The sequence below is a fragment of the Laccaria bicolor genome, genomic scaffold, assembly GCF_000143565.1.
Source record: "Laccaria bicolor S238N-H82 LACBIscaffold_4 genomic scaffold, whole genome shotgun sequence".
Lineage (NCBI taxonomy): Eukaryota > Fungi > Basidiomycota > Agaricomycetes > Agaricales > Hydnangiaceae > Laccaria > Laccaria bicolor.
The window spans coordinates 135,357-160,045 of NW_001889875.1; the positions used below are offsets into that span (position 1 = coordinate 135,357).

The window sequence follows — 24,689 nt, forward strand, 5'->3', positions numbered from 1 at the left end:
TGTGTGAAATTCAGTGCTTAAATTATAAATTGACATGAAGGGAGACGACATGAGCCAATTTTCTGATCTGTTCAGCCGTCATGCACGTCAACGCGGTAAGGTCCTAAGGATAAAGGAGTAAAGCATGGCATGTGACACACATCAACGGAAAATTCCAAAGTCGCCTTTTCAACACGTCCAAACTTCAACCATTCAAATTCTGTCATGTTCGACGTTAGCCCCAGCCACTAGCTCCCTTGCAGCATGTCCTTCTATCAAGCTGCATCTCAGGAATCTGAATCTGGGCTTCAGCCTACTGTCGATGGTGACCGGCAGCGGAAAGTCGACGTCCATCATGGTTAGTCGCGTCGGCATAAGTGAATCGATAATTATGACATCTGAAATATATCTTATCAGATGACGAGGAAAACGGCGAGGTCCGCACTGGCGCTGGTTGCCCGTTCTCAGATCTTTCCAGCATACTCATTCCCAAACAGACAGACTATGGGGAGGATATCTCCGAACTGATTCTTCAACTTAGAGATGATGACCCACAACCGCTCTCTGAGGTATTTTGGTTGTGTTTGCTTGTATCTCGTTGAACCCTGGCGTTGACGATTGCCACCCCAGGCAGAAACAGATTATGGGGACGATCTATCAGCTATTCAAAATTACGAAGACCTTCGCGAGTGTCATCCAACATCAGCGGCCCCCGTAACCCAATTACCACTGGTCCCAGCTAATTCCACTCAGTCGGACGCGAACGAGAGTTCTCAGAGCTCGATTCGCTTAGGGAAGAGAAAGGCCAGCGACATCTCGGACGCTGGCTCCACCCAATCTACCAAACCCACGAAAAGCTATCGCTCGGATCCGGATATATTTGATCCCGAAAAACCATACATAATCGTAAAACCTGCTGTTCTTTCACCGGCTTCAATAAATGACTATTTGCTAGGCTCACGACCCGGCTGTCGAAGAGATGATGAACCAAAAAGGGATCAAATTGGGGGTTGCATATGAAATCGCCAGGCTGATTTCAAGGGATTACATCACAAACGACAATATTACTTCGGCTGAACTTGACGTCCTTCAAGGAAAAAATAGTGAGGCTGCGCCTAAAGTCTTGAATGCTCTGAAAGGTCCCAGCTCGGCCGAAGCGAAGACCTTGGAATCACACCCTGCCTTTTTACGAGAAAAGGCTGCCAAGGTACAGTAATTATCTTTTCATCGACATCAATTAGCGTGATACCCAGACATGTCTCAGGTGCCGTGGAGTGAGTTGGACGTCGAAGAAGAAGTACTGGCCAAGGACCAATTTGGTGGTCTCGGCAATAACCCTGAATATCCCGGCTGGTACGGGGGAAAGATAGAATTCCGAGCTAAGCTGGAGAAACTCGGCACAAAGCAATACAAGATTGTTCTAGAGGACTGCATCCTCGGCGCGTCGTGCCGGTTCACTCGACGTTTCGGCTCCTGGTCTTTTCTTCGCATCAAAGTTCCATTGGATATCTTCCATGAGAGCGACAACGGCCTTGGTCTATTCTTCAAGAGACCTTTTGTGCTTTGGGGTCGCGTTTTCAAAACTTTCTATGCAAAGGATCAAACGGTCTTCTTGTTTAAGACGAACGAAGCTTGTCCGGGCCTAGACTCAAGAGGGTCGAACCTTCCGGGGCTGTCACTGCAAGAATTTCTCATGTGGCATAACCCGCTCCAAGAAAACAGCCAACAGGTAAAGCGATACCGATCCCAACGACTGCGTACTTCTACTCATATATTCTGTTTCAGTCAATGACAAAATGGGCAGCACGCACTGTGCTTGGACTTTCAAATTCCGTGCCGGGTCCGCGAATTCCTCAAGAGAACATCGGATTTGAGGATGATGTTGGTAAACTATTTCGTTGGTTTGTTTCAAAGCGCCCCGTTTGAAAATTTGTTCTAGTCTCGCTGAAAGGTTCCGATATGACCGACGGCTGTGGTTACAGCAACAAGCCCGTTCACTTGTTTTTACTTCATCAACTCAACTTGGACCTGCTCCCAAGCGCTTTTCAATTTCGCTTTGCAGGTTGCAAGGTATTTAACTTCGTGTTCAAATATCTTGATATATGTGAAATATTTAAATGTATAGGGGATGTCGCTCATACGAGAAGACGAGCAGCCGATGGACAACGAGCGCCGGATATGGTTTCGGCCTTCGCAGACCAAAATCAAGTACCCAGCGGGCCAGCCTCTCGACCCCGCAATGTTGACCATTGACCTCCTTCGAACGTCTCGTTTGAGAACGCCAGCTCGACTATCGCCCGAAACGATTATCAATCTCCATGAAAACGGAGTTCCCGAGGACGTCTTTTTTGATCTGATGAAGGAAAGCATTCAGGAAATGGTAACAAGTCTTACGACATGGGAGGGACCGAACGCAATGTTTCACCTGTGGGCCAATGTCGAACGTGCAGGAGGCGTCTTTGCTGGGCGTCGGGCGCGGGAAGCAGTTGGAGAGGCGCGTGCGCGCGGATATAGCAACCGATCCCCCGATGAAGAAGAGGATGAGCAGGCGGACGAGGACGAGCTTGATAGCGGAAAAAACTATCGCTCTACTCCTTGGTGGGGTGATCAGATATCGGGATGCCCATCAACTCTTGAAGAAACCATAATGGTTCTACTGGACTCTGGATTCACACCTCAAACCAGCCCCATCCTCCGAGAGAAGTTGAAGCAATGTATCACGAAGAAAGTTGAAAACCGGTCTTCAAACATACGTTTCGAAGTCAAACAAAGTGCAAGTGCTTTCGTCGTCCCAGGTTAGTTTCCTTTTTGCGCCCTAGTTGATATGTGTCTGATGTATCCACAGATCCGTATGGGGTGCTTGGTCCTGATGAAATACAGATCAAGAGTTCCCATAGAAATCTCATAGGAATTGATGGCCTGGAGACTGACATAATTCTTGGTGATGTTTTGGTGATCTCCATTGTTTCCCACTATAGTCCCGATGTGTTGCTCATCGTGATGCTCTTATCAGATTACGAGGAACCCTTGCAAGGTTCCTACTGATGTTCGCAAGGTAGTTTTTTGTTTGACTTCAGTGCGATCCTCCTTGATGCATTCCGTCTTTCTATCAGGTCAAGGCGGTCGAACACCCCCTTCTGCGGAACTTTCTGGACGTCATTGTTTGCTCAATACAAGGTCTCCGGCGATTGCTGGATTTTCTCGCGGGAGGTGCGGTATTTGTTGCTTAGTTGCGACTCCAGCTAATGTGTTTCAAGGTGACTATGATGGTGATAAAGCTCTGGTCATTTGGTTCGTACTTATCGTCTCCAGCTTCGAGATCCCAGACGAGAAGCATTCCTACGAGCCAAAAAATATTCACCAGGCTTTCACCCAAGAGAAAGAAACAGGATCTGAGTTTCTTCAACGAACGAGGTCAATGACACCTTCTTCAGTGATGCTGGAGATGCAAAATTACTTGCTTGGTGCCCTCCGCGACACATCTCTTGTCGGCCAATACTCAACGATGCACGACAATGCCATATACCAATTAGGATACGCTCACCCACGTACCGTTAAACTAGCCTACAAGTAAGTATTTCTGTCATTTGTTCTTCGTCAACCTTACATACTTTTGGATGTTTTCTATCAGATTTTGCAAGGTTCTTGATAGCCCCAAAACTGGCTGGAAAATCAAGCCAGAGACGATCAAAGGAGACAAGAGGGAGTATTATCATCCTCGAGGCCCCCAGTGGAAAGCAGCCGACAAAAAAAAGAAAAAGAGAGGCTCAAAAATTGATACTACCAATTTACCTTATCTTCAACGCCGGCAAGATTCACCATACGTCCACGGAGAGTTCATCATGGACATTCTTCGCATCATGGCGAAGAAGGAAACTGACGGTTTGCTGGCGGATGTCGAAGCGTTATTCTCGAAGTTCAAGGTTGAAGATGACGACAATATTGCTGCGCCTTGGAACAATGCGGTCGCGTGGGCGGAACGGGGAGATGATCTGAGGATAATCAGAAGCAAGCGCAAGGATTTGGCCATCATTTCGCAACATGTTCAGCATATGTTCAAGACCCATGGTAGAATGCTCAGGGGTATTGGGAAACATAGCTCGTTCACTGAGAGAACTATCAGTGATCGCCAAGATGTTCTGCGAGCGCTATCGCTAGAATTTTCCTCGTCGCCAAAACTCGAGGACGTTCCGACTATCATTGACGAAGATACCCTTTCCCGCTTGCGAGCGTCGTATGCCTATATCTACGATCGAGAACAATGCTCAGGGAAAGAGGGATGGAGCCGCTTTCCGTGGAATATGGCGACGCGAGAACTCTGCACGATTAAGGCCAAAGCACTTGGCCCCTACAAGACGGTTACTGATGACTTTTACCAGCAGCTACGACTCAAAACTGGTTGGTCACATCGCCCGCTCTTACTCTCGATTACAGACCCCAAGGACAGCTAGCTATTGAAAATATTTATTATGTACCAACCGGCGACTGTTGCATTAGCATTTGTATTTTCTTGACATAAGTACTACTTGTATTAACGGCGCGCAATTCGTCAACGTCAAGTTGCTCTCTGAGGAACGGTTTCACACCTCGGGAGTTGGATTTGATATCCTAATTTCCACCTATATGAGATCCCTTTTCCTTGTGGGACTTCTGGACTCAGTCCAATAGAAAACTATTGTGTCAAAACAAGCTAAGTAATGGCGACGAGGTTTAGTGCCCGCTGTTTTTCGAGTTGGGTGTAAGCCGTAACAAGTTTTGAGAGGAAAATCAACTCAATATTAACCCAGGTATAATCTGACGAGAACAGATTTGGACGCCAAACGAATGAGTTGAGATTCGAGTATGATGTCTTTGTACATCCTTCAACGGTTCAATGGTCTAGTGGTTATGATTTCTGTCTCACAAGCTGTGCACAGAAGGTCTCCAGTTCGATCCTGGATTGAACCATTTTTTCTTCCTTTTTTTTTTTTTTTTTTTTTTTTTTGGTTTGTTGACTCGCGTAAGAATCGCCTTTTCTCATTTTTTTTTCAACTCCGATGGGTTGTCTCCTCCCTCATGATCATCCCTCCCTCACTCGAGGTGTCGTTCTCTAAGTGATCCATAGGCGATCTGTACTACTAATACGTGAGTGTTTCTTTCCATCCATTGCTGCCAAATGATGAGACATTTGTCTATTGAAACGAACGCCATCCTTCGAGGATGCTGCGCAATGTGTCTTTTTTAATCCTAGTTATACTGACCTATCCGTATATGAGTGCTACTTCGACGAACCTCTGCTGACTATCATCACAGGCACGCAATATAACGCACACCGGTTTCAAAGGAATAAGGTTCCCCAGCACACCCTGTGCACCTGGTGCACCTCGCAACTTTCATATACTGGATAGAGCGTTATACTTTGCCCATGTATCGTAACGCTTCAATTCTACGTTGCTTCTCTATCTGCCAAGATTCTCGCCCCTCCACTCGCTTCATCTCGAGCTTTGCATCCTGCATAATTTCCTCCTCTTCTTCGCGTGACATGCAATAGGTGAATGTTTCGCCCTGCTCCAGAAGCACCTCCACCCTTCTCCACCCTTTTTCATCGTCTTGCTTAGGTGCTTGAAATTTCCCTCCAACAAGTATTCCATCTGCCGCACAGCGCGGACATCGAGAGTTTCCTAAGGGCGTCCAGCAGGCAACGGGGTCGGTCTCCTTGAGCCCGTTCGCAGGGGTTGGGGTGTACCACCATCCTGGACGGTCCTCAGAGTCCCAAGCTGCGTACTCGTTGCCCTCGAGCATCGATAGCTTGAATACTCGTCGGCAAGGGACGCAGACGAACTTTGGGCGGTATGGGCTCAGGCACGTGTGGCTTCTTGCCGGAGCGAGGGATTGAGATGAGGCTGGTTCGGGTTGGAAAGAGTGGACCTTGAATTCTGTGTAGGATTTGAGATAATCCCATCGTTCTTTCGATTGGATTTCGCTGTCAGAGTAGTAACAGCATACGCGAGCGCAGCCACGAATGCGAGGAGCACCCACACGACATCCTACAAACTTTGCCCGGTCGCTCCTGAGACTCATTTCAGTTTCACTGAAGCACGATAGGATGTGTATGGGAGTGGGCGTACCTGCGGCATGCCATGATGGAAGGAAAAAACGTATCTGATCAAATCTCGGGCCCGAAGCATCAAATACAGAAATCACGGACCCAATGTATACGCTTGGCGCTATTGCAATATCGGTTTCAATACGTAGTGGGAAGCAAGATAAATTGAGCCCACTCAGAGAAGAGCCTTGGTACAAGGCTCCAACGTTCAGCGTTCAACTCCGAACTGTGAAGGTTTTTGGAATCTATCGCAACCCAGGGGCCAGGTGGCAGTCCCTCAACGGTTCGTCTTTAATACGTTCCAGTGATTGAACTATGACTTACCACACCTTCTCGAGATAGATGGCGTCTCTACTTCCACAGGAGGCTGGAGCTCCTTGACGCCGTGATGGACCATCTCGTTGATAGTAGTGGTCAGTCAGGCTCGCTTAAAAACATGCCGCTCTTTTGTAACTCCAAGCTAACCCCGCCTGTTCACCACCATATATATCTCTCAGAACTCCTGATCATCTCACCGAAATTACGCGGAAGTGACTACGTTGATTGGTTCCCAAGAGAGGCCTGCATTTTTTACATCTCCCAGCAAACAGAGCGAGCTCGATGTTGGCGCCAACTTACCCTCTCCCCACACAAGCAAGGCCGCATAAAGTCACTGGAGGAATTATCGATGCACAAAAAGGAGCAACGCGTGCAAGACACGACGAATAGCTATAGGGGCCGCATCGTGCGACAATTCAGACACCTACGCCCCTTTGGCTTCTCCCCCCACCCTCAAAGATGACATTGCTACTTCCGCTCGAGCTGGTTGAAGCCATAATAGACCACTTGGTTGAACCTGGTTATGAATACTTGGACAATGACACTTCTAGTTCGCTGAAAGCGGTCTCGCTTGTGTGCCGGTCTTTTGTGGCTCCGAGTCAATCCCGCCTGTTCGCCACCATAACGCTCAGATCTCCTCCTCACAACCTTCAATGCGTAGAATGCGGACTCCGGGAAGTTTATATAATCTCCACCCATCGTCAGCTGAAGTCCACCATTGCGGCATTCAGTCGCGTGACTGCAGCCTCTCCCCACCTTCTTGGCTACGTACGCCGCCTCGACCTTTATGGCTCTCCTCGTTCTCCGAGTCTCAGTGGCCCATCTCCACCTGCAAGTCACACTGAATGGCTCAGTTCGCAGTCACATCACCTCACGACCTTTATTCCAAACCTCGCTCCGAGGTTGAGTGGTTTTGGGCTACACGATGTAGATTGGAACGAACTTTCACCCGAGGTTGTAGACGCCATCAACAGCATCCTCAAATCCAGCCATTTGGCAAGTCTTTACCTAGAGGAAACGGCGAACATTCCCATTCCGGTGCTGGCTTCCTGCGGACATTTACAACACTTGACTCTCCAGATTGTGGGAGGTCATGAATCGACTGGTTCTCAATCGAGAACTGCATTTTCGATATCTCGCATCTGCGCCAGTTGGTTCTCGTTCGGGGAGGCCACAACCTCACGAAATTTTTTCAGACTTGTTCGAAGTCTCTGGAAAGTTTCGAGATGGAAGGTAAGTCCATTAGTCTGCGCCCGTTCATTAGTTGATCTACTCTCGTAATTTTCGTAGTTGACCTGGATTACCCCAATATAGACTACGACGCCATCAACATAAGCAGCCTCACTAGGTTACGAAAAGCTCAATTTATTGTCCCTCTCACACCTAGTTCCTCCACAATTGAGCCTCGAATTTCGTTGTCATGGGTTAACGAACTCCTCATACGTCAATCCCGCATGTCGCTTTTGAGGAGATAATTCTCGATTGCTATTTTTTCCTATCCATTATCTCGGTTCTAGCGATGTTCTCCAAGACGGACTCCATCCTCGCTCGCCGGGAGGTTTTTCCAGCTCTGCGGTTCGTCACCGTTCTGGTGCCAAATAAGACGGCCCCGCCACTGGGATATGACGAGTTCAACATAATAGAGACGATCAAGATACGAATGCCGTTGCTTGATGACATGGGTATCTTGAGAGTGAACCGTAGGCGATAACGCGTCAAATGCTAGAAGCGGATCTTTCGATATGTATTATATTAGAGTCGCCAAGGACAGCTAGTAGCGCAATTGAAAAAGAGCTCAGGCTGAATTTTTTTTTTCAGATACGACTTTGAACTTGAATTACTCCCTACTGACTTATGTCGACTTCCACTAGCTCAAGAATGATTGTCTTCTCACCACCAAAAAATAAACTTGCGGAACAGCTTGCACAGCCCGGTAATCTGGTTGCTGTAGACGGATTGACACGAGGGTCAAGTCCAAATAACAGTACTGAGATCTAATTTGCACCTATTCTTTCTTTGCTGTTCCCATGCGCGATTTTCCAAAAAAAAAGTATTATAATATAGCCAGTATGTATTACCTCAGTACTCAAAATATCTACATTACTTCCCCCTCCCCCGCCGACCTCTCACCTCCAACACTCAACATCCCCTCCAACTCCCTAACCCTCTCCTCCCAACCCACCACATCCGCCAACTTCTTCTCCAACAACGCAATCTCCCTATCCACACCTACCCTCTCCTTCTCGGACCCCATGCGGGTAAGCGTCCATCGCGAGGAACCTTCCCCGGAGAGTGTGAGTAGTTGGGTGTGGTATTTCATTAGGGAGGGTCTGTGGGAAAGGGGAGGGGGTTAAATTCGAAAGCGGGGAAGGGAAAGTAGGGGAAATTTTTAACGAACCGAAGAGAAATAGTAATAAGCGTGATCCCTAAAGCCTTGGCAGCCTCATACATCCTTCCTTCAACATCACTCGACACCGCACTCGTACACTCTACACAAAACAAAAACGCTCCATCAGCACCTCTTCCTTCCCCCCGAAAAAAAAAACGAAGAGAAAAGAGAGAGACGCACCATCCAAAATAGCAAACTTGGGCCGATGATAAAAAACCCTAGCAAGCCCCATCCGCTGCTTCTCACCACCACTCAACACATCCCTCCACTCCTTCCTCGTCTTCCAACCCCCTTCACGCTCAGGTAAATACTTCAAAAACACACACTCCAATATCCCCTCTAATTCCTCCTCCGTCCGTCCAGCACGGACAAAGTCCGCATAAGAGTGTGGGTAAATCACCTGTTCGAGGAGGGATCCAGTAACCATGTACGCGCGTTGTGGTACCACAAAGATAGTTTGTTGCGGGAATGAGGAGGAGGGGGAGGGAGAGTCCACGGGCCTGACAACCTCCGCATCAACACCCTCAACAGGCCACAACCCCGCCAACACCCTCGCAACAGCCGTCTTACCAACCCCATTGCTACCCGTAATCATCAAATGCTCGCCGCGCTTGATGACGAGGTTCAAGTCCCTCACGAGCGGTGCCTCCCCAGCGCCAGCACCGGGGATCCTGACATCCACCTTTTTCAACTCAATGGCACCGTCCGCGTCGGCGATGGTGGGCACGGGCAATGGAGGGAGGTTGTGTAGCGTTGAGACGAGCGTGTATATCCGCGTCGTGAGGCCCGCTAGCTCCAGGAGGTCTTTGTATGCGTACATGAGCCGGCCGCCGGCGTCTGCTAGTGAGAGGAGCAGACGTCTGTTGGATATGTATGCTGTTGTTTGGAGCCAGCAGTTAGTATGCGGTGAAGACAGAGGGAAACAAAACAAAACATACTTTCCGTCCGCCCAGCAACAGCATCATCTTTCCTATCCTCCCTCCTCCCCGTCTGTATACCCAACGACCGCTTCGTCCGCGTGAACAAAATGGGCACAGCGATGAGCGCATAGCCCGCTGCGGACCATAAATACTTGATCACGTAGTCTTCTGTCCACTCGTATGCGATCCGGATCTAGGTGGGCAGGCGGTAAGTAAGTAGGTGTTCAAATGAAGGAAGGAAAGAAAAAAGGAAAAACCTTGTATATCGAATTAACATGCTTAATAAGCCTCAAATACGCCTTGGTCAATATATCCCTCTCCCTCGAACCACCATCGTAGAACCTGTGCAAGCATATATATCAGCACCGTGCCCAATCAATCGACGAGAGAAAAAAAAAACACCCACGCAACCTCCTCAGCCTCCCTCCCAACCCTCCCCATCCCCCTCCGATACTCCCCCTCCAACCTCGCTTCAACAGCCGCCAACCGCCCAAACGCAGGCGTGACAGCGCGCAGAATAGCCACTGTTGCATAATAGTTGGCAAAGAGCAAGATGGTGCCCCTCACACCTAGAGAGCGCGAAAGCTGGGAAGTGAAGAGGAGGAGGTCAAGGGATGGTTTGAGTAAGTTTCCGCTGATGATCGAGAGTTTTCTTAGTTAGTAGTTGATGGGATGAGGAATGATGGACGTACTATAGCCCTGCGAGTGCCTCTGACCAGGCTTCGACGTCTGCAGTTATGTATTGCTCGACGCCTTCGAGACCTGCTGATGTTGAGGATTTCTTGCCGTCTTCACTTGTGTTGTTATTTGAGCCGGTGACGCGGTAGTACCGTAGGTCGGGGAAGGCAGAGAGGTAGAGGTCGTGGACGTAGCGCGTAAGACGCGTACGAAGGGTTAACGCGAGAGACGATTGGAGGTGTCGGATCTGAGTAACGAATTAGATACGCGTTTGAGGGACGGATAATGGACGCGGGGTGGGAAGGAGAGTTCGGTCCGAAGAGGACACCAGCGAACATCCTGGATCCTCAGTCCAAATCGTAGGTGACCCAAGCTAAAGCTGGTCAGGAGTACGCTATGCTCCAACGAAACGTGCGATACGCAGGGAAGGCCTGTGGCCCCAAAAAAGTATGTATATACGGAACGCGCCGGATAGGACAGAAGTAAGGACATACCATGGAGTTTGTATACGTACTCGGAATGGCGAGCAAGAACCACAGACCAAGGCCTTTCATGAAGCCCTTACCATCCGCCCTAACCTACAATCAAGAAAGGTGAGGATACAACGAAAACGGGAGCAGAGTAACGGACCAAATCGCGAACTATCCTCCCATCCAACCTAGCAACCATAATGCTCAACACCGTTCTCAAAACCAAGAACGTCGAATGGAGACCAATAACCGCCATGATCTTGCTCCGCCACCACGGACTCGCGCCCTTACCCGACCACGAATGCGGGGGAAGCGCTATCCGCTGAAGGATGGCGTTGAGCTGCTTGAGGAAGGCAATGTCGATGTTAGGCTTGTTCTTCGTCGCCGGCGGTAGGAGTGGAAAGTGGGGCGCATCGTTGGATAGTTTGGATATTGGTATGGGGTGTATCGGAACCTACATTGTATCAGCTACCTTGATGAATACGAGAAGGTAACGCAATGCAGACCTTCACGACTTGATCACGATACGGAACCAACAGCGTCTTGCCATCGCCGCCGTTCGGATCGTCGAGGTACACCTGCTGCAAAACGGCCGCTAAATCTTCCTTGGTCAAGCGCTGTTTTTCTTTGCCCTTTCCCTTCCCCTTGAGCATTCCAGAGAGAGAAACGACGGCATCTTTCGGGAGGGTGAGGAGGCGGGTGCGGAGGATGAGGAGGACAATGAGGGCGATGGTTGTGGGACTCGGAGGCTGTTTGAGGGGTTTTGAGAAGACGGGCATGGATGTCCTGCGCAAAAGAGGTCGATGCGAAGAGAAGACGCTATTTCTGTATTTCGGAAGCATGTGATTTTCTAATCTCATCAAGTCACGCGCAGGACACGTGGCAAGTGATCACATGCACCTTCCCCAATATCATCGTTTACACATGTCGTTTTTCTATTTACATGTCACCTGGCTACAGCCTACGAGCGTCAAAGCGTTGACGCTCCCTCGGGAATTGACTTGGAAGGTGCAGTTACATGGTTTTTGCATGATTTTGGGGTTCATATCTAAGGAGAATGATATATTGGTATCATTCCCAGAAAAAGGTCCCCTGAATCAAGTGTACAAAAATGGACATGAAAAATCCGAAAATTACAAAAGTTAGTGCCCAAGGAGTCGCAGAATAATACAGACAAAACAGAATCGCCCACCACTCAGTCGAAATAGCGAAGGTGTCTTCCGTTATCCAGAAAGAAAGGCAGGTCATCACGGTGGTCAGAGTGCCTGTGAATACCAGGGTGAACAGTTGTAACATGTACTTGGGAGTGTTGACATCTGATGGGTGGAAGTTGTAAAGTATTCACGACACCTCGAAAGAGAAGGAAAACTTACAATATTTAACTTTACCATCATTTTGCTTGTAGTAGGGGGGCGGCAACTCTTCAGCACGGCTAATATTCAAGCCGCCTCTGATTCTCCACCTAATCCCCTCTTCCACCTTTATCCCATAAAGCATGCAACAGAATGCATAGATACCCATCCCTGCGATGAGAAAAAGAATCTCCAATATCATCAGGTTGACGGAAACACCGAATGCATAGGCTAAGAAAGGCATCTTAATATCGGGAGAGAGATTGACCGGGTGGCTCCATTGATAGATGAGTGTCTTCATTGCTGCGTAGACGATGCCCGAATAGAGGATAATGGCAGGTGTATATATGGGAACTTCAAGGATGCATAGTAGAGGCATGTGTCAGATGTAGAGGCGAGTTGAGAAGGTAAAGGAAAGCTTACTAGCGAAGAAAAAGACATGCCGGAGAAAAGGACCGTAGTCTCGTGCGAAGAATGCTGAAAACAAGTTCAGAGAATTATTTCCGTAGAGTCCAATACAGTAGAATCTTGAAAGGTGGATTGCTTAGTGACGAAACTGGACACTGAAAGGTCATAAAAATACTCACCCCGAAGTCACAACTACCCCATAGATCCAATCAACAGTATTAGCGGCGACTGGATACCCAAGGTAACCAAGCATCACCTTTGCCAGTCCAAAGAGAAGGACAGAAGCCGTGACCACTATCCGATAGCCCGTTATTGGTGGATGCCGTGACAAGTGAAACCCCGCTGGGAGGTCCACCTCATCAGTTCTATACAATACAGGCCAGAGATGTACTGCAAGATCATGGTTGAATAGCCATTTCATAAGCTGCCGATGATCCTCGTTGTATAAGCCAACGCAATATAAACTGTGATGAAAGTCAAGTCTCCATTCATGACTCAAGCTAAACATGACGACTCACAAAACGAACACCACAACACCAGAGACCCATTCGAAAGTGACTGGAACAACGACAGCGCACCGAGCGCTTGTTATTGCCTTTCCCACCCCGAGGCAAATGGTCGTTAGGAGGACGGCAAGTCGGTATATGGTAATTTTGGGATGCCAGCGCCGCACGGGGTCATTGTCGGGTGAGTGGAAGGTGTCAAGTACGTCGCCGTTCGGACGCGTTTCGAGGCTCATTGCTCTCTAGCTCAGAACGTATAATGGCGCGCTAGAAGGAGAATGACAGTATGGCAACAAGGTTGATCTCACGCACCTGACCGTATTTGCCCTGCGCTCGGCGCTTAACGCACCCACGAATTCCTGGTTGTGCCGGCCAGTGCTCGCCAGATAATCGCCAAAGTAGTCTCTGACGTGAGTGCTAAGTATGATATATGATGGATAAATAGCGCCATTGGACCTCAAAAAAAGTTGTGCTTGGCGCTGGCCATGCGCGTGACTCTGTCAAGGTATTCCGACGCCTTATGATCGCTTCCAGTCGTATCCACACAACATCCTCGAGCATGTAACATTGTAAGTGATCTCAGCTCCATGCCTTTGCGTGGCTTACAGAAACATCCTAGATATCTCTGCCAGATTTCTTGACTCCACCTCGCTATATGTGGTTGTTTGTACAAAGCGAGGCGGAGTCTGAGAATTTTCAGGAGGTGTCTAGGGTTTCTGTGAACAATCGCATTCCCTAGCCTCAAATAAATGGCCCTCGCCAGCCCAACGTTGGTCCGAGTCTCTGGTTTGTGGTACGACGATGGAAACATCGTCTTCCAAGCCGAATCAAGCTTATTCCGAGTCTCCTTGGGTGTCCTCGCAGCACATTCTCCCATCTTTGACGATCTCCTAAAATTGCCACAGTCGCAGGACCAAGAGATGTATGAAGATTGCCCGTTGATGGTGTTACACGACAAAGCGGAGGACTTGGCGAATTTTTTGAGGGCGGTCTATTATTGTGGGTGAGTGAAGTTGTGTTTATCCGTTTGACGTTCGTCAAGTTTCTGACCATTGACAGATTCTTTGAACCCCCACCAAGCAAAACCACAATCGACATTGTGGCCGGTGTACTACGCCTAAGCACCAAATATGAGGTTTCTTATCTCCGCCAACATGCACTACGACATCTCGACACCTTGATGTGCAATACCCTCCAAGATTTTGATGCTCTAAAAAGCAAAAAGACAATCCAGTCTACTGAATCTTTTTCTTTTTTCATAGCAGATCTGGTGCACGAAATGGATCTACCATGGCTTCTGCCCCCATTTTTGTACAACTGCACTCTGAATATCAAGAAAGTCGCCATGGGTCACACGTACAGAGGCGAAGAAAGGTGTATGAATAGCTCACAACAATTGGCCTGCGTCAAAGCTCTGCAGCCATTGGAAAAATGGTACAAGGGAGACATTTTGGGCTTCTTATACTGGACGGACGTAGATGGTTGCGAGTCTCCCGCCCAGTGCGATGAAGGTCGTCTCAAACTGGCATGCTCTTCTTTCGATGCACACCATTGTGCGCTTGTCCCGTTTTCCGGTCTTATTGGGGAAAATGTCCGAGATTTCGTCTGCACGACGTGTTGCACTGCAAGTCGCGACGCACATTCTGCCGCGAGGGATGCGCTTTGGGAAGCTTTGCCTGGATTATTTGGCCTTCCTCCTTGGGAGACTCTCAGGGCGCTCAGAGAACATGCTTTGACTAGCTCAGATGCGTCCTCCGAAATGGAACCTATCAAGACTACCACACGGCCTGAAATAGAGGATGAGTCAGAACCCCCGCTTTCCCTTTTCCATTAGTTGCTAGTGCATCGATATGGCTACTGTGTGCGCTTTCTTACCTCTATTTTTCGAGCTGCCTATTCACTCTTAATTTTTTGCCATAGTCCTGCGCGACTTCGGAATTAAACTGTTCCTGCTGTTTAACCGAACTGTATATTTTTTGTACCAACCGGACTGGGTGCGATTCTGCGAGGGGTTTATTGGACTTCTTATTTCAATACTCTTTCAACACAACCTACATCCTATTTACATTTCGGGGATGAGGAAAGAAAATATTGGGAAAATCGAAATTGTCCTAGTATTCCGCTTGCCAGAAATTCGCCAAAATATTCTCTGATGTGACTTTGGATACCACGCGCCATTGGATTTCAAATAGTCTGGACTCTGCTTGATGCTGGCCATTACCACTAGCGCTCAAGGTGCTCTCGGATTATTCCGACGCCTTATAATCGCCACACGCGTCAGCGCTTCTACTCATCTACAACGACATCGTCGAGCTTGTAAGTGATCTCACCTCCATGTCTTTGCGTGGCTTAAACAATCGCATTCCCTAGTCTTGAATGGCTACAGACAGCCCAACGTTGGTCTCCGATTTGTGGTACGACGATGGAAACATCGTCTTGCAAGCCGAATCGAGTTTATTCCGAGTCTCCTTGGGAGTCCTCGCAGCACGCTCTCCCGTCTTTGACGATATCCGAAAATTGCCACGGTCCCAGGACCAAGAGATGTATGACGATTGCCCCTTGATCGTGTTGCCCGACAAAGCGGAGGACCTGGCGAATTTTTTGAGGGCGGTTTACAATTCTGGGTGTGTGTCGTGTTTCATTTTTTTGACGATTATAAAGCTTATACCCATTGACAGATTCTTTCAACCCCCACCAAGCAAAACCGATTTTGACACTTTGGCTGGTATATTGCGATTGAGCACTAAATATGAGATTCCTTATCTCCGCCAACGTGCACTACTACATCTTGACACCATAATCTGCAATACCCTTCAAGACCATGACACTCGAGAAAACAAAAGGACAATCCCGCCTAGAAATTCTTTGGCTTTTCTGATAGCGGATCTGGCTCACGAAATGGATTTACCGTGGCTTCTACCCCCGGTTTTGTACTTCTGCACTGAGGACATTGTCAGGGATTACATGTACAAAGGGGAAAGAAAGTCGATGAACAAGTCACAACAAGTGGCCTGCATCAAAGCTCTGATGCCATTAATAAAATGGCATCAGAGAGAGGTTTTGAGCTTCTTGTACTTGACGAACGTAGATGGCTGCAAATCCTTTGCACAGTGCAATGAAGGTCGTCTCAAACTTTCGCGAGCATGCTCTGCTTCCGAAGTCAATTTTTCTCTCATCTCGTTTTCTGGTCTTTTCGAGGAAGTTGTCCGAAGGGTTGTCTGCACGACGTGCTGTATTGCAAGTCGCGACGCACATCTTGCCGGGAGGGAGGCGTTATGGGAAGCTTTGCCCGGATTATTTGACCTTCCTTCTTGGGAGACCCTCAGGACGCTCAGAGCACAGGCTTTGGCTGGATCTTGAGTAGTTCGGTGATTTTATATGACTACTGTGTGCATTTTTTTTTGCCTCTAGTTTTCGAGCTGTCTATTCACTTATAATTTTTTGCAGTATTTCCTACTGTTTTTGCTGTTTAATCGAACGGTAATTCTTTTGTACCAACAACAGCGGTGGGTGCGAGGGATTTACTGGACTTCTTATTTCATTACTCTTTGAACACCACCTATATCATATTTACATATTGGGGACGAGAAAAAATGGGATCTATCCAGGTAGCGCTTCAGAAACAGAAAGGGTATAAAGCTACCTGTGCGGCGAAATTGACTCCATCCTCATTCAGCATCGTCTAATCTACCCTCTTCACTTCTTTGAGGCCTTGGCTGTGGGGGCCTTAGCACCTCCAGCAGTCTTCGCGGGCGTTTCTGTCGCTACCTTCTTGGCACCACTTGCTGCAGCGGGCGCACGAGCAGCCTTGGGAGGCGCACCGCCCTTTATCTATGGCCGTGGCAAGGATCGATAAGAAACTGAATGAAAGGGTCAAGGGTGCATCCTTACCTCGGTCGTTGGGTTTCTGCTAGCAGCGGTTGGGTTCCTGGGTGTCTTTCCAGCCATCGCAATTTCTGAGAGTGAGAGTGAGGGTGGAGTGAACTTGCAATGTACTATAACCAGACCTTGTGTTATTTGAGGAAACGGTTCAAGTGAGGAGGGAACTTGGACTGCAGAACTTCGTCGAAGGTTGACCGGCTTATATACCTCGAGGAGATAGAAGGCTGTACCCAATGACCAAACAATCCTCAAGCAGCGCTGATTTCGCCATAAGTTACGGAGTTTCGCTCATAGTGAGGCTGACGCCAGAAATGAAAAGGTCACGAAGGAACGTGGGTCGCATGCGCAGCTGCCAGTAGACGAGAGAGTGGCGTTACGATGACGAAAATTAAGTTCGCCGTTCATTCCTGGCGTTCGCCGATTCGAGGATAACATATCTGCGTTTTATCATACATTCATGTCTGTTTTCAGAGTGTGATTTGGACGGATCAGGCTCCTACCATCGATCCCCTGGAGAACCGCTCAGATCCGACGATAGAGCGCATTCAGCCTTTCTAATCTTGAGAAGGTTTAGTAGGTTGCAGACTGCGATGGTTTGATAAAGCCTCTCTCCTGTCAATGATCGTCGGTGAAGGAAATCCTTGACAAATGCAGCTGTTTGTCCATCAATTGCCAAGCATCCCAAAATAGTTCACAATAACGCACCGTGACCTTCGACCAACAGCCAACGAACCAACAGCTACAACTCACGTCGTAAAAGCATATCATCCCGAACCCTTTTTGTGTGCATCACACCACGTTTCCCTCACGAGGGATGCACCGCTTTGAGCTTGGCTGACCGCCGTCTTTCTTCGCGAAGGCCGTTCCTGGAATGTCCTTTGACGAAATTCCTTTGTGACGCGGTTGACCTGGCCACCCCGCTGCGCGTTACCGAAAATTTCTTTCTTTCTTTTCAACGTCCATCTCTTCCTACGAATACTTGTGTGCTAGACACCTAACAATCTCGAGTTTTTCTTTCTTCCGGTGTGCTTGGACTCGCCTCGCGCTCTTATCAAACTTTCTGCACGTTCACAGCTTGCTGGTCGGGCCCATACCACCAACTTAGGGAGTCCTCAACGCTCTTTCTTTGTGTCTTTCTATCGCGTCTAATCCGCTACTACACAGGATTGCCATAACTATTCTCCCCTCCAACCTTTTCAATACGTCATGTCGGACGAAGAATCATGGAACGACGGAAGTAAGTATTCTATGAAAGAACCACGTGGAATGCGTCTAATTTATATATCAGATGCCACGGGCGGGACGGAGTCTGGGAGCCTCATCTCGGACGTTCTTCAAAGTCTGTCCGATCCAGAAGTTCCCGCGCGTTTGATAGACCTTCCATATGCACCAACTACGCGAGTCGTTGAAGAGGATGACGAATCTGTGACCAAGTACGCGGACCTGTGTTCTCAGTTTCTGCGACTCGACGAGGAAGAGGACCTTAGCATTGGCGCAAGAACCGTCGATCATGGGGCACTGTTTATGAAAGATCGTCCTCCCGGCGTCGAGTTGCCACGTCAACCTCTCGAATACGCTTGTGAGCACGCCAGCTGTTCTGCAAATCTTTATAAGGCGGATGAAGATGGACTGTACCGATCGGGGAGCAACGGCATTGGCACATGTAGAAATGAAACCTCTGAAGCTGTCCAGTTTGACGCGTGGGAAGTTGACGAGGCAGGAAGTGTGGATGTCTTTGAGCTGTATGGCACTGATATTTTTTATTTTGATGAGGTTCCTCTCTCAGATGCGAACACTGAAGAACTCCGAGACGTCCCTCCTTCTCCGGGTTTGTCTGAGGCGAGCGTGGACGGAACCGGTCGTTATTTTACGATGAGTAAAGGGAAATGCAAGGAGGGAACGGACTGCGCAGACCCTCCTCCGATGAGAGGCGGCCTTCATTCTACGAAAAGTGGAGGGAAGTGGAAAGGGGAAGCGGACCTTGAAGATCCTCCTCTAGAAGACGACGAAGAGCCTATTGAGCGCCCGATCGCAGAGGTAATTTTTTTTAAAGACGTGCACGATTATTTTTTGACTAGAGATTTGAATAGACCAACTCCGAATGGGTAAAGCACAACACTCCGCTTTTAGAGGAGTACGCTAAGCAGCAAATAAATCCGCCTCTGGGGAAGCGAGTTGACGTGGAGGTCCGTACATCATAAAATGAGTGTGATATTTACGGTTCTTATTATCTGAAAGCTTGGCGACGCGACTCAATTCGTGTTGGGTATGTTCCAAATGCCTGCGAACCGTGGCGGGATCAAGGAAAAAGGCAAGAAGGGGAGGCCGAACTTGAAAAAGCAAGATCTAGCGGAGGCGGAGAATGTGTTGCTAGATGGATTTGTTGATATTCAAAAGTGGGCCGATGAGTATTTGAGAGTTCGGTTTGGGCAGGAGTCTACTGTGATTGGGGCCTTGGTACCGACGGTCTGTGCTATTGCACTTTGGGTGTTGTTGGGACTAACGTGCATCTTTTAAAGCTTCTTACCATGATAGTTAATAGCTTTTACGAAGCCCAGATGGTTTTACTGGATAATATTGTTTCGAAAGCTCTTGAGCTAAAGAACGATAGGCTGGGCTCATCTTTGGAGGTGTCCGATTTTGCTTTTGGGTTCGGTATGTTCTTTCAATTGCTAGTTGAAAGTATATCGAATTTATTCCTGTCGCAGATTTTAAAATGACCCAGGAGTTACCTTTCTTGGCCGAAGCGAGCTGTCGCGTTAGAGAGACCCCAGTGGACAAAGCGGCAGAAATACTAGCAGGTAAAAACTTCTTTGCTCTTATAGTCACTGCATCTATTAATGCGGTGACAGAAAAAACAGCTGAGGTTTCACAGAGGAGTTCGAGGGGTCGGGGCACCGGTCACAGGGGACGCGGCATTCAAGTTGGTTCCAGGGGAAATGTCACCAGTTCCAGAGGGCGCCCCATCAGACCTCGGAAATTAGCAGATTCTGACGCGGATGAAGGTGAAGTCGTAGTCACGCCCATTCCCTCTGTCCCCGTACAGAGGAAAAAACAACCCGCACGGAGAGCTCCCAATAAAGCGCCCATGAAGGCTAGTCCAGAGTCCGAAGTCGACGTGGAGTCACTTCCGTTAGACCATTCCGAAATCCAATCAGGAACGGAGACTATGCTGAACTCGCCCGCGGATACTTTGATTGCATTGGATGGTTTCGACGATGTTGAAAGTTTATTCAAAGTGGCTGGTGGATCATCTACACCTCTTGACTCTGCCAAAACCTCAACGTCTGGTGGCTCAGTAGAGAAGTCGTCAATTCCGCCTCCCACTACGCATTTATACCGCAGATACGATACGCGTCCAGTCGCTCGCGTGGCGTCATCTGGTGCTCCTCGATTAACCGTGCGCATCCCAAGGCTGAGCTCGAAGCTGTCCGTGAGCGCGGCGAGGCTTAGCCCACTCGGCCAACTCTGCGTCAATGCTATCCCGGACCCTGAAGAGCCCAGTGGTGCAACCGTGCCTTCCATCTCGGATACTGGTCGCGCTCGAAAAAAGAGGAAGAGGGATGAATAATTTGTTTTGTCTCGTGTGGTCATCTCGTTGACAATTGACCCTGTAATTACAGCTGATTGCGAAACGTTAGAGCAGCTAGCTTCCCGTTCCAGCACAACCATCTGTTTGTTTGTTGATGGCCGGACATCAGCACCTTCCAAAAGCAGCACCTGCTTTGCTTCAGCTTTTCCCAGTCACCCTCACCTCCCCCTCTCCTGAAATAATAATGGCGCAGAATGGTCACCGAAGACAAATTGCATAACCTGTCAATAAAATGCTTGCTACCACGTCGCGTCAAATGGTCTGAAAAGCCCCATCGATCCGATTTATTTGGCTTTGGTGTCCGCCGCAAACAAACACACGGTTGAGCTGGAACGGTAACCGAGCTGCTCTAACGTTTCGCAATCAGCTGTAATCCAGATCGTACGCGTTCAATTCATGTACTGTATGTAGATCGCTAATGAGAGAATCGCTTTTAATAACTAACGCTCTACTCCAACACTCACTCACTCTTTCCTGACACGCAATGCACAAGAAGATTTTGGGGTGCTTACCCTAAGCAGCTAGCTGTATCTGGATCGGCACCTAAGTCGCCTTTCATAAAACACGAAAGATGTATAAGCATACTCTCACTTTAAGAACAATCCATAGCATTTTGTTTCGAAGCTGGAATGTTCCGCTAGTGCTCATTGAGTCATGTTGAACGGTTTTGCACTCGAGACAAAAGACATCAATAAGGTTTTCTCAAGGTATTTATAAGATTGAAGGGGCGAAAAGAAAGTGTCTTTGAATTTCCTGAACCAAAGTCCGACTTCAAACAGTACGCCTATAAGTAATAACCACACAGTTCAGACTGTAGCTAACACTACAGAACGTTAAAAAGGAGAGGAAAAGGCTCAAGCAGCAACCTTCTTCGGTGCGAATTTGTGCTCCTTGAAATCAGCCTTAACGTCCTTCGGCGGTGGGAGGTTAGAAGGCAAAGGGGGAGGCAGGGAGGTAGGAGGCGGGGCTGGCGCTTTGACGGGAGCTTTGGGTTTTACGGGGGCATCGTCTCTGCGTGCGTGAGTTGGAGGTGGCTTAGAACCGTCATCAACCTTCTTGGGCGGGAATTCAGGCGCTTTGCCGTCCTTTGGTGGTGGGAGGTTAGAAGGGAGAGGGGGAGGCAAAGAAGTAGGAGGCGGGGCTGGCGCTTTGACGGGATCTTTGGGCTTAACGGGAGTGTCATCTCTGCGAGCGTGGGTCGCAGCTGGGGCGTCCTTAGCAGGGGGAGGGGGCTTAGAACCGTCATCAGCCTTCTTGGGCGGGAGTTCAGGCGCTTTGCCGTCCTTCGGTGGTGGGAGGTTAGAAGGGAGAGGGGGAGGCAAAGAAGTCAGAGGCGGGGCTGGCGCTTTGACGGGATCTTTGGGCTTAACGGGAGTGTCATCTCTGCGAGCGTGGGTCGCAGCTGGGGTGTCCTTAGCAGGGGGAGGGGGCTTAGAACCATCATCAGCCTGCTTTGGCGGGAATTCAGGCGCTTTGCCGTCCTTCGGTGGTGGGAGGTTAGAAGGGAGAGGGGGAGGCAAAGAAGTCAGAGGCGGGGCTGGCGCTTTGACGGGATCTTTGGGCTTAACGGGAGTGTCATCTCTGCGAGCGTGGGTCGCAGCTGGGGTGTCCTTAGCAGGGGGAGGGGGCTTAGAACCATCATCAGCCTGCTTTGGCGGGAATTCAGGCGCCTTGCCGTCCTTTGGTGGTGGGAAGTTAGAAGGCAAAGGGGGAGGAAGAGAACTGGGGGGAGGACGCTTGGCAGGATCCTTAGGGTCTACAGGGGCATCATCCCTCCGTGCGTAGGTCGGTACTGGGGCATCCGACGTCAGTGAATTCGAAGGGGCGGGTTTATCGCCGTTGCCGCCATCCTTCGGCGGGACTTCTTGCTCCTTGCCTTCCTCTCCGAATTGCTTCGGGGGAAGCCCGTCCTTGGGTGGATTAGAAGGAAGGGGGGGAGGAAGGGAGGAGGCAGGGTGCTTGGGATCGTCCTGTGGAGGCGGGACGCCGTCAAGGGGTCCTTTAGCAGGGAGCGTGGCAGGATTCTAAAGGGGGTGTAAGAATTAATTCTATAATGCAATGAACATGTTGCCTACTGCCTGGTGAACGTTATCTGGAGTGTATGGGGTCGTAGCGTTAACCCGTCCATCGGATGGTTTGACAACGTCCCGAGGGATGAGGCCTGCGTTGGCGAGCTGAGCAGCGCAAAGAGCGAAAGTAATGAGTGTGTAGAAACGAGAGATGGCCATTTCTTGAATGAGAGCCTGAGAATGAAGTTGTTGGAGGGAGGTGGGCAGTCGGACGTCCCTTTTATACGAATTCTAGTAGATAACCTGGTCCAATGAAACCCTTCAGATCTTTCATGCTATTCGACTGCGCAAACGACATAGCTCGGATCGAGAAAACCATGGAGACACGGCAAGTGGGGGCCCTATTTGGAGATACACAAAGTCTTCTACTGCGAGTTTAGTGATGCGAAGAGAAAGAAAATAAAAATAGGCGCACTTTATCGGAAACAATGTAAACCTTTGAGTGAACATTGCTGAGGTTCATCGTTGCCTTTGGCTGCGGACGCGTTGCTGGGAAACAATACTCGCAGATGATAGGTTGACCATTCCAAAGCGAAGAGGAAAAATGTCGGGGGCGAGACAACCCTGAGAGCTGCGGTGATGCGACTGTTCATCCTCAAAATTTCAAGCTCGTTGAACTAGGGTCAATGGCTTGCCGTAAGTTTATCTGAGCAGAATTGGTCGCTTGAGGGTTTTGCACACGCGCCGGAGTGTCGACTCCGAGAATGAGATGTAGCGGTATGCATAATTGCAAGTAGGGGTGTGAATTATCTATGTTATGTAAAATATATTTTGAGATCCTACAACTGCGTTAGTGGTTGCGCTTTACTATGATCCCGCACCAAAGGGGCACACCTGAGACTACATATATCCAGCGTATTCGGGTCGCAGAGGCATCCAGGCGTCGTCAGGATATCCATGTGTCCATTTCAGAGCCATGGGACATCACGACGTCCTTTTAGATGACTGGACAACAGGGGGCTCCCTCAGAGGGTTTTCCTCGCGTGCTTGCTCTAAGAGCTTCCCCAACCCCTTTTCCATCACGGCTTTCTACTTTGCCATCGTCACCGTGAACATGAGGAGATATGCTTGGAAAACGCACCTGGACACACGCCCGATATTGCTCCCAAACCTTCCCGCACTTCGCCTCAAACTCATCAGCCTTTTGTTTGGAGTACGCTGAGCGCTCCGAGGACGAGACTCCCACTGCTGGCTCAAGATAACCTTCGAACCAGGCGTTGAAGCATGTATCGTACTTTGACTTGAGGGGTGTACATTCTGGTGAGAGGCTGTCCGCCATGATGGGCGGTGACGAAAGCCTATGATAAATATCGGCAAACATCAAAACTTTCAAACACAAACCACCACATGTCTTCTCCAACGGATTCCTTGCACAAAGTCTGCATCAAATTTTTGTGAGGGTCCATGGTTTCTGTCGCGAAGTCCCTCGGCGTGCCGACGAATTTTGTCGTCGTCCTTGGTCAAGCTTCAAGCTTGCGTATGGCCGGTTTCTCTACGATCACCTGATGGTCTGCAAATGCCCGCATGCACAGAGGCTCATACAATTCTTGATAAGTATAATTTGCTTGCGTAAAACCTGTAATTTTCTCATCACATATAATTAGTCTCATTTGTCGTATCATCCGCTCGAGTCCGAGTTCCTTCAATGAAGTACTTATTCGAGTTCCGAACCATTGAGTACAAATTAAGTACCACCGTTGCCGACAATGACAAGGCCAGGATATGGGTGTTTTCCGCCAATCAACGGTCAGCTTTTGGGTCCTGGAACCCTCGTAGTCTCATAGGTCGAATTGTTGGATAAGAATATTTCTTATCGCCTCGCTGAGCTACTTATTTCAAGGGGTGGAAGAAGCTTTAATATACAAGTTTTGTACCATCAGAAAGGCACTGACGTTCCCCATTCATTTATACGCATTAGAGGTGCAGCCGTGTGAAATGGCTTGGAAATGACCGTGTCGGCAAAACCTCCGATTCAACTTCAGCAAGGACCCTGGAAATTCATGTCAAATGCCTGATCCATATCCGGAGGAAATTTTGAAAAAAA

The 24,689-nt window shown here is 48.9% G+C and overlaps 10 protein-coding genes across 10 annotated transcripts; 5 read left to right on the top strand and 5 right to left on the bottom strand.

Annotated features, from left to right (window-relative positions):
* Window positions 1-243: 243 nt before the first annotated feature.
* LACBIDRAFT_323128 (uncharacterized protein) lies at window positions 244-4,430 on the top strand (the record flags this gene model as incomplete). Its single annotated transcript, XM_001876330.1, has 11 exons — window positions 244-337; window positions 397-548; window positions 610-885; window positions 935-1,186; window positions 1,244-1,708; window positions 1,765-1,864; window positions 1,919-2,049; window positions 2,105-2,774; window positions 2,825-3,013; window positions 3,093-3,549; window positions 3,611-4,430. 11 exons carry the CDS (start codon window positions 244-246, stop codon window positions 4,428-4,430), a joined length of 3,606 nt encoding a protein of 1,201 aa, XP_001876365.1.
* A 940-nt stretch (window positions 4,431-5,370) lies between these two features.
* Window positions 5,371-6,461, bottom strand: LACBIDRAFT_323129 (uncharacterized protein; the record flags this gene model as incomplete). Its single annotated transcript, XM_001876800.1, has 3 exons — window positions 5,371-6,005; window positions 6,087-6,185; window positions 6,389-6,461. 3 exons carry the CDS (start codon window positions 6,459-6,461, stop codon window positions 5,371-5,373), a joined length of 807 nt encoding a protein of 268 aa, XP_001876835.1.
* A 1,147-nt stretch (window positions 6,462-7,608) lies between these two features.
* Window positions 7,609-7,857, top strand: LACBIDRAFT_311088 (uncharacterized protein; the record flags this gene model as incomplete). The annotated part of the gene is made up of 2 exons (XM_001876331.1): window positions 7,609-7,615; window positions 7,673-7,857. 2 exons carry the CDS (start codon window positions 7,609-7,611, stop codon window positions 7,855-7,857), a joined length of 192 nt encoding a protein of 63 aa, XP_001876366.1.
* A 4,019-nt stretch (window positions 7,858-11,876) lies between these two features.
* Window positions 11,877-13,521, bottom strand: LACBIDRAFT_311090 (uncharacterized protein). The gene is made up of 5 exons (XM_001876801.1): window positions 13,118-13,521; window positions 12,779-13,063; window positions 12,615-12,718; window positions 12,213-12,545; window positions 11,877-12,155 (listed from the first exon to the last, which is right to left on the bottom strand). Exons 1-5 carry the CDS (start codon window positions 13,336-13,338, stop codon window positions 11,911-11,913), a joined length of 1,188 nt encoding a protein of 395 aa, XP_001876836.1. The 5' UTR covers window positions 13,339-13,521; the 3' UTR covers window positions 11,877-11,910.
* A 330-nt stretch (window positions 13,522-13,851) lies between these two features.
* On the top strand, window positions 13,852-14,936 carry LACBIDRAFT_323131 (uncharacterized protein; the record flags this gene model as incomplete). Its single annotated transcript, XM_001876332.1, has 2 exons — window positions 13,852-14,105; window positions 14,162-14,936. 2 exons carry the CDS (start codon window positions 13,852-13,854, stop codon window positions 14,934-14,936), a joined length of 1,029 nt encoding a protein of 342 aa, XP_001876367.1.
* A 542-nt stretch (window positions 14,937-15,478) lies between these two features.
* LACBIDRAFT_311092 (uncharacterized protein) lies at window positions 15,479-16,462 on the top strand (the record flags this gene model as incomplete). The annotated part of the gene is made up of 2 exons (XM_001876333.1): window positions 15,479-15,726; window positions 15,781-16,462. The coding sequence occupies 2 exons, from the start codon at window positions 15,479-15,481 to the stop codon at window positions 16,460-16,462; spliced, it is 930 nt and encodes a 309-aa protein (XP_001876368.1).
* A 201-nt stretch (window positions 16,463-16,663) lies between these two features.
* On the bottom strand, window positions 16,664-17,433 carry LACBIDRAFT_311093 (uncharacterized protein). The gene is made up of 3 exons (XM_001876802.1): window positions 17,110-17,433; window positions 16,994-17,058; window positions 16,664-16,933 (listed from the first exon to the last, which is right to left on the bottom strand). The coding sequence occupies exons 2-3, from the start codon at window positions 17,048-17,050 to the stop codon at window positions 16,799-16,801; spliced, it is 192 nt and encodes a 63-aa protein (XP_001876837.1). The 5' UTR covers window positions 17,051-17,058; window positions 17,110-17,433; the 3' UTR covers window positions 16,664-16,798.
* Window positions 17,434-18,190: 757 nt separating this feature from the next.
* Window positions 18,191-20,555, top strand: LACBIDRAFT_323133 (uncharacterized protein; the record flags this gene model as incomplete). Its single annotated transcript, XM_001876334.1, has 7 exons — window positions 18,191-18,221; window positions 18,273-19,021; window positions 19,075-19,170; window positions 19,223-19,450; window positions 19,504-19,639; window positions 19,693-19,785; window positions 19,810-20,555. The coding sequence occupies 7 exons, from the start codon at window positions 18,191-18,193 to the stop codon at window positions 20,553-20,555; spliced, it is 2,079 nt and encodes a 692-aa protein (XP_001876369.1).
* An 875-nt stretch (window positions 20,556-21,430) lies between these two features.
* Window positions 21,431-22,804, bottom strand: LACBIDRAFT_323134 (uncharacterized protein; the record flags this gene model as incomplete). Its single annotated transcript, XM_001876803.1, has 2 exons — window positions 21,431-22,600; window positions 22,652-22,804. 2 exons carry the CDS (start codon window positions 22,802-22,804, stop codon window positions 21,431-21,433), a joined length of 1,323 nt encoding a protein of 440 aa, XP_001876838.1.
* A 765-nt stretch (window positions 22,805-23,569) lies between these two features.
* Window positions 23,570-23,966, bottom strand: LACBIDRAFT_311096 (uncharacterized protein; the record flags this gene model as incomplete). Its single annotated transcript, XM_001876804.1, has 2 exons — window positions 23,570-23,674; window positions 23,727-23,966. 2 exons carry the CDS (start codon window positions 23,964-23,966, stop codon window positions 23,570-23,572), a joined length of 345 nt encoding a protein of 114 aa, XP_001876839.1.
* Window positions 23,967-24,689: the final 723 nt, after the last annotated feature.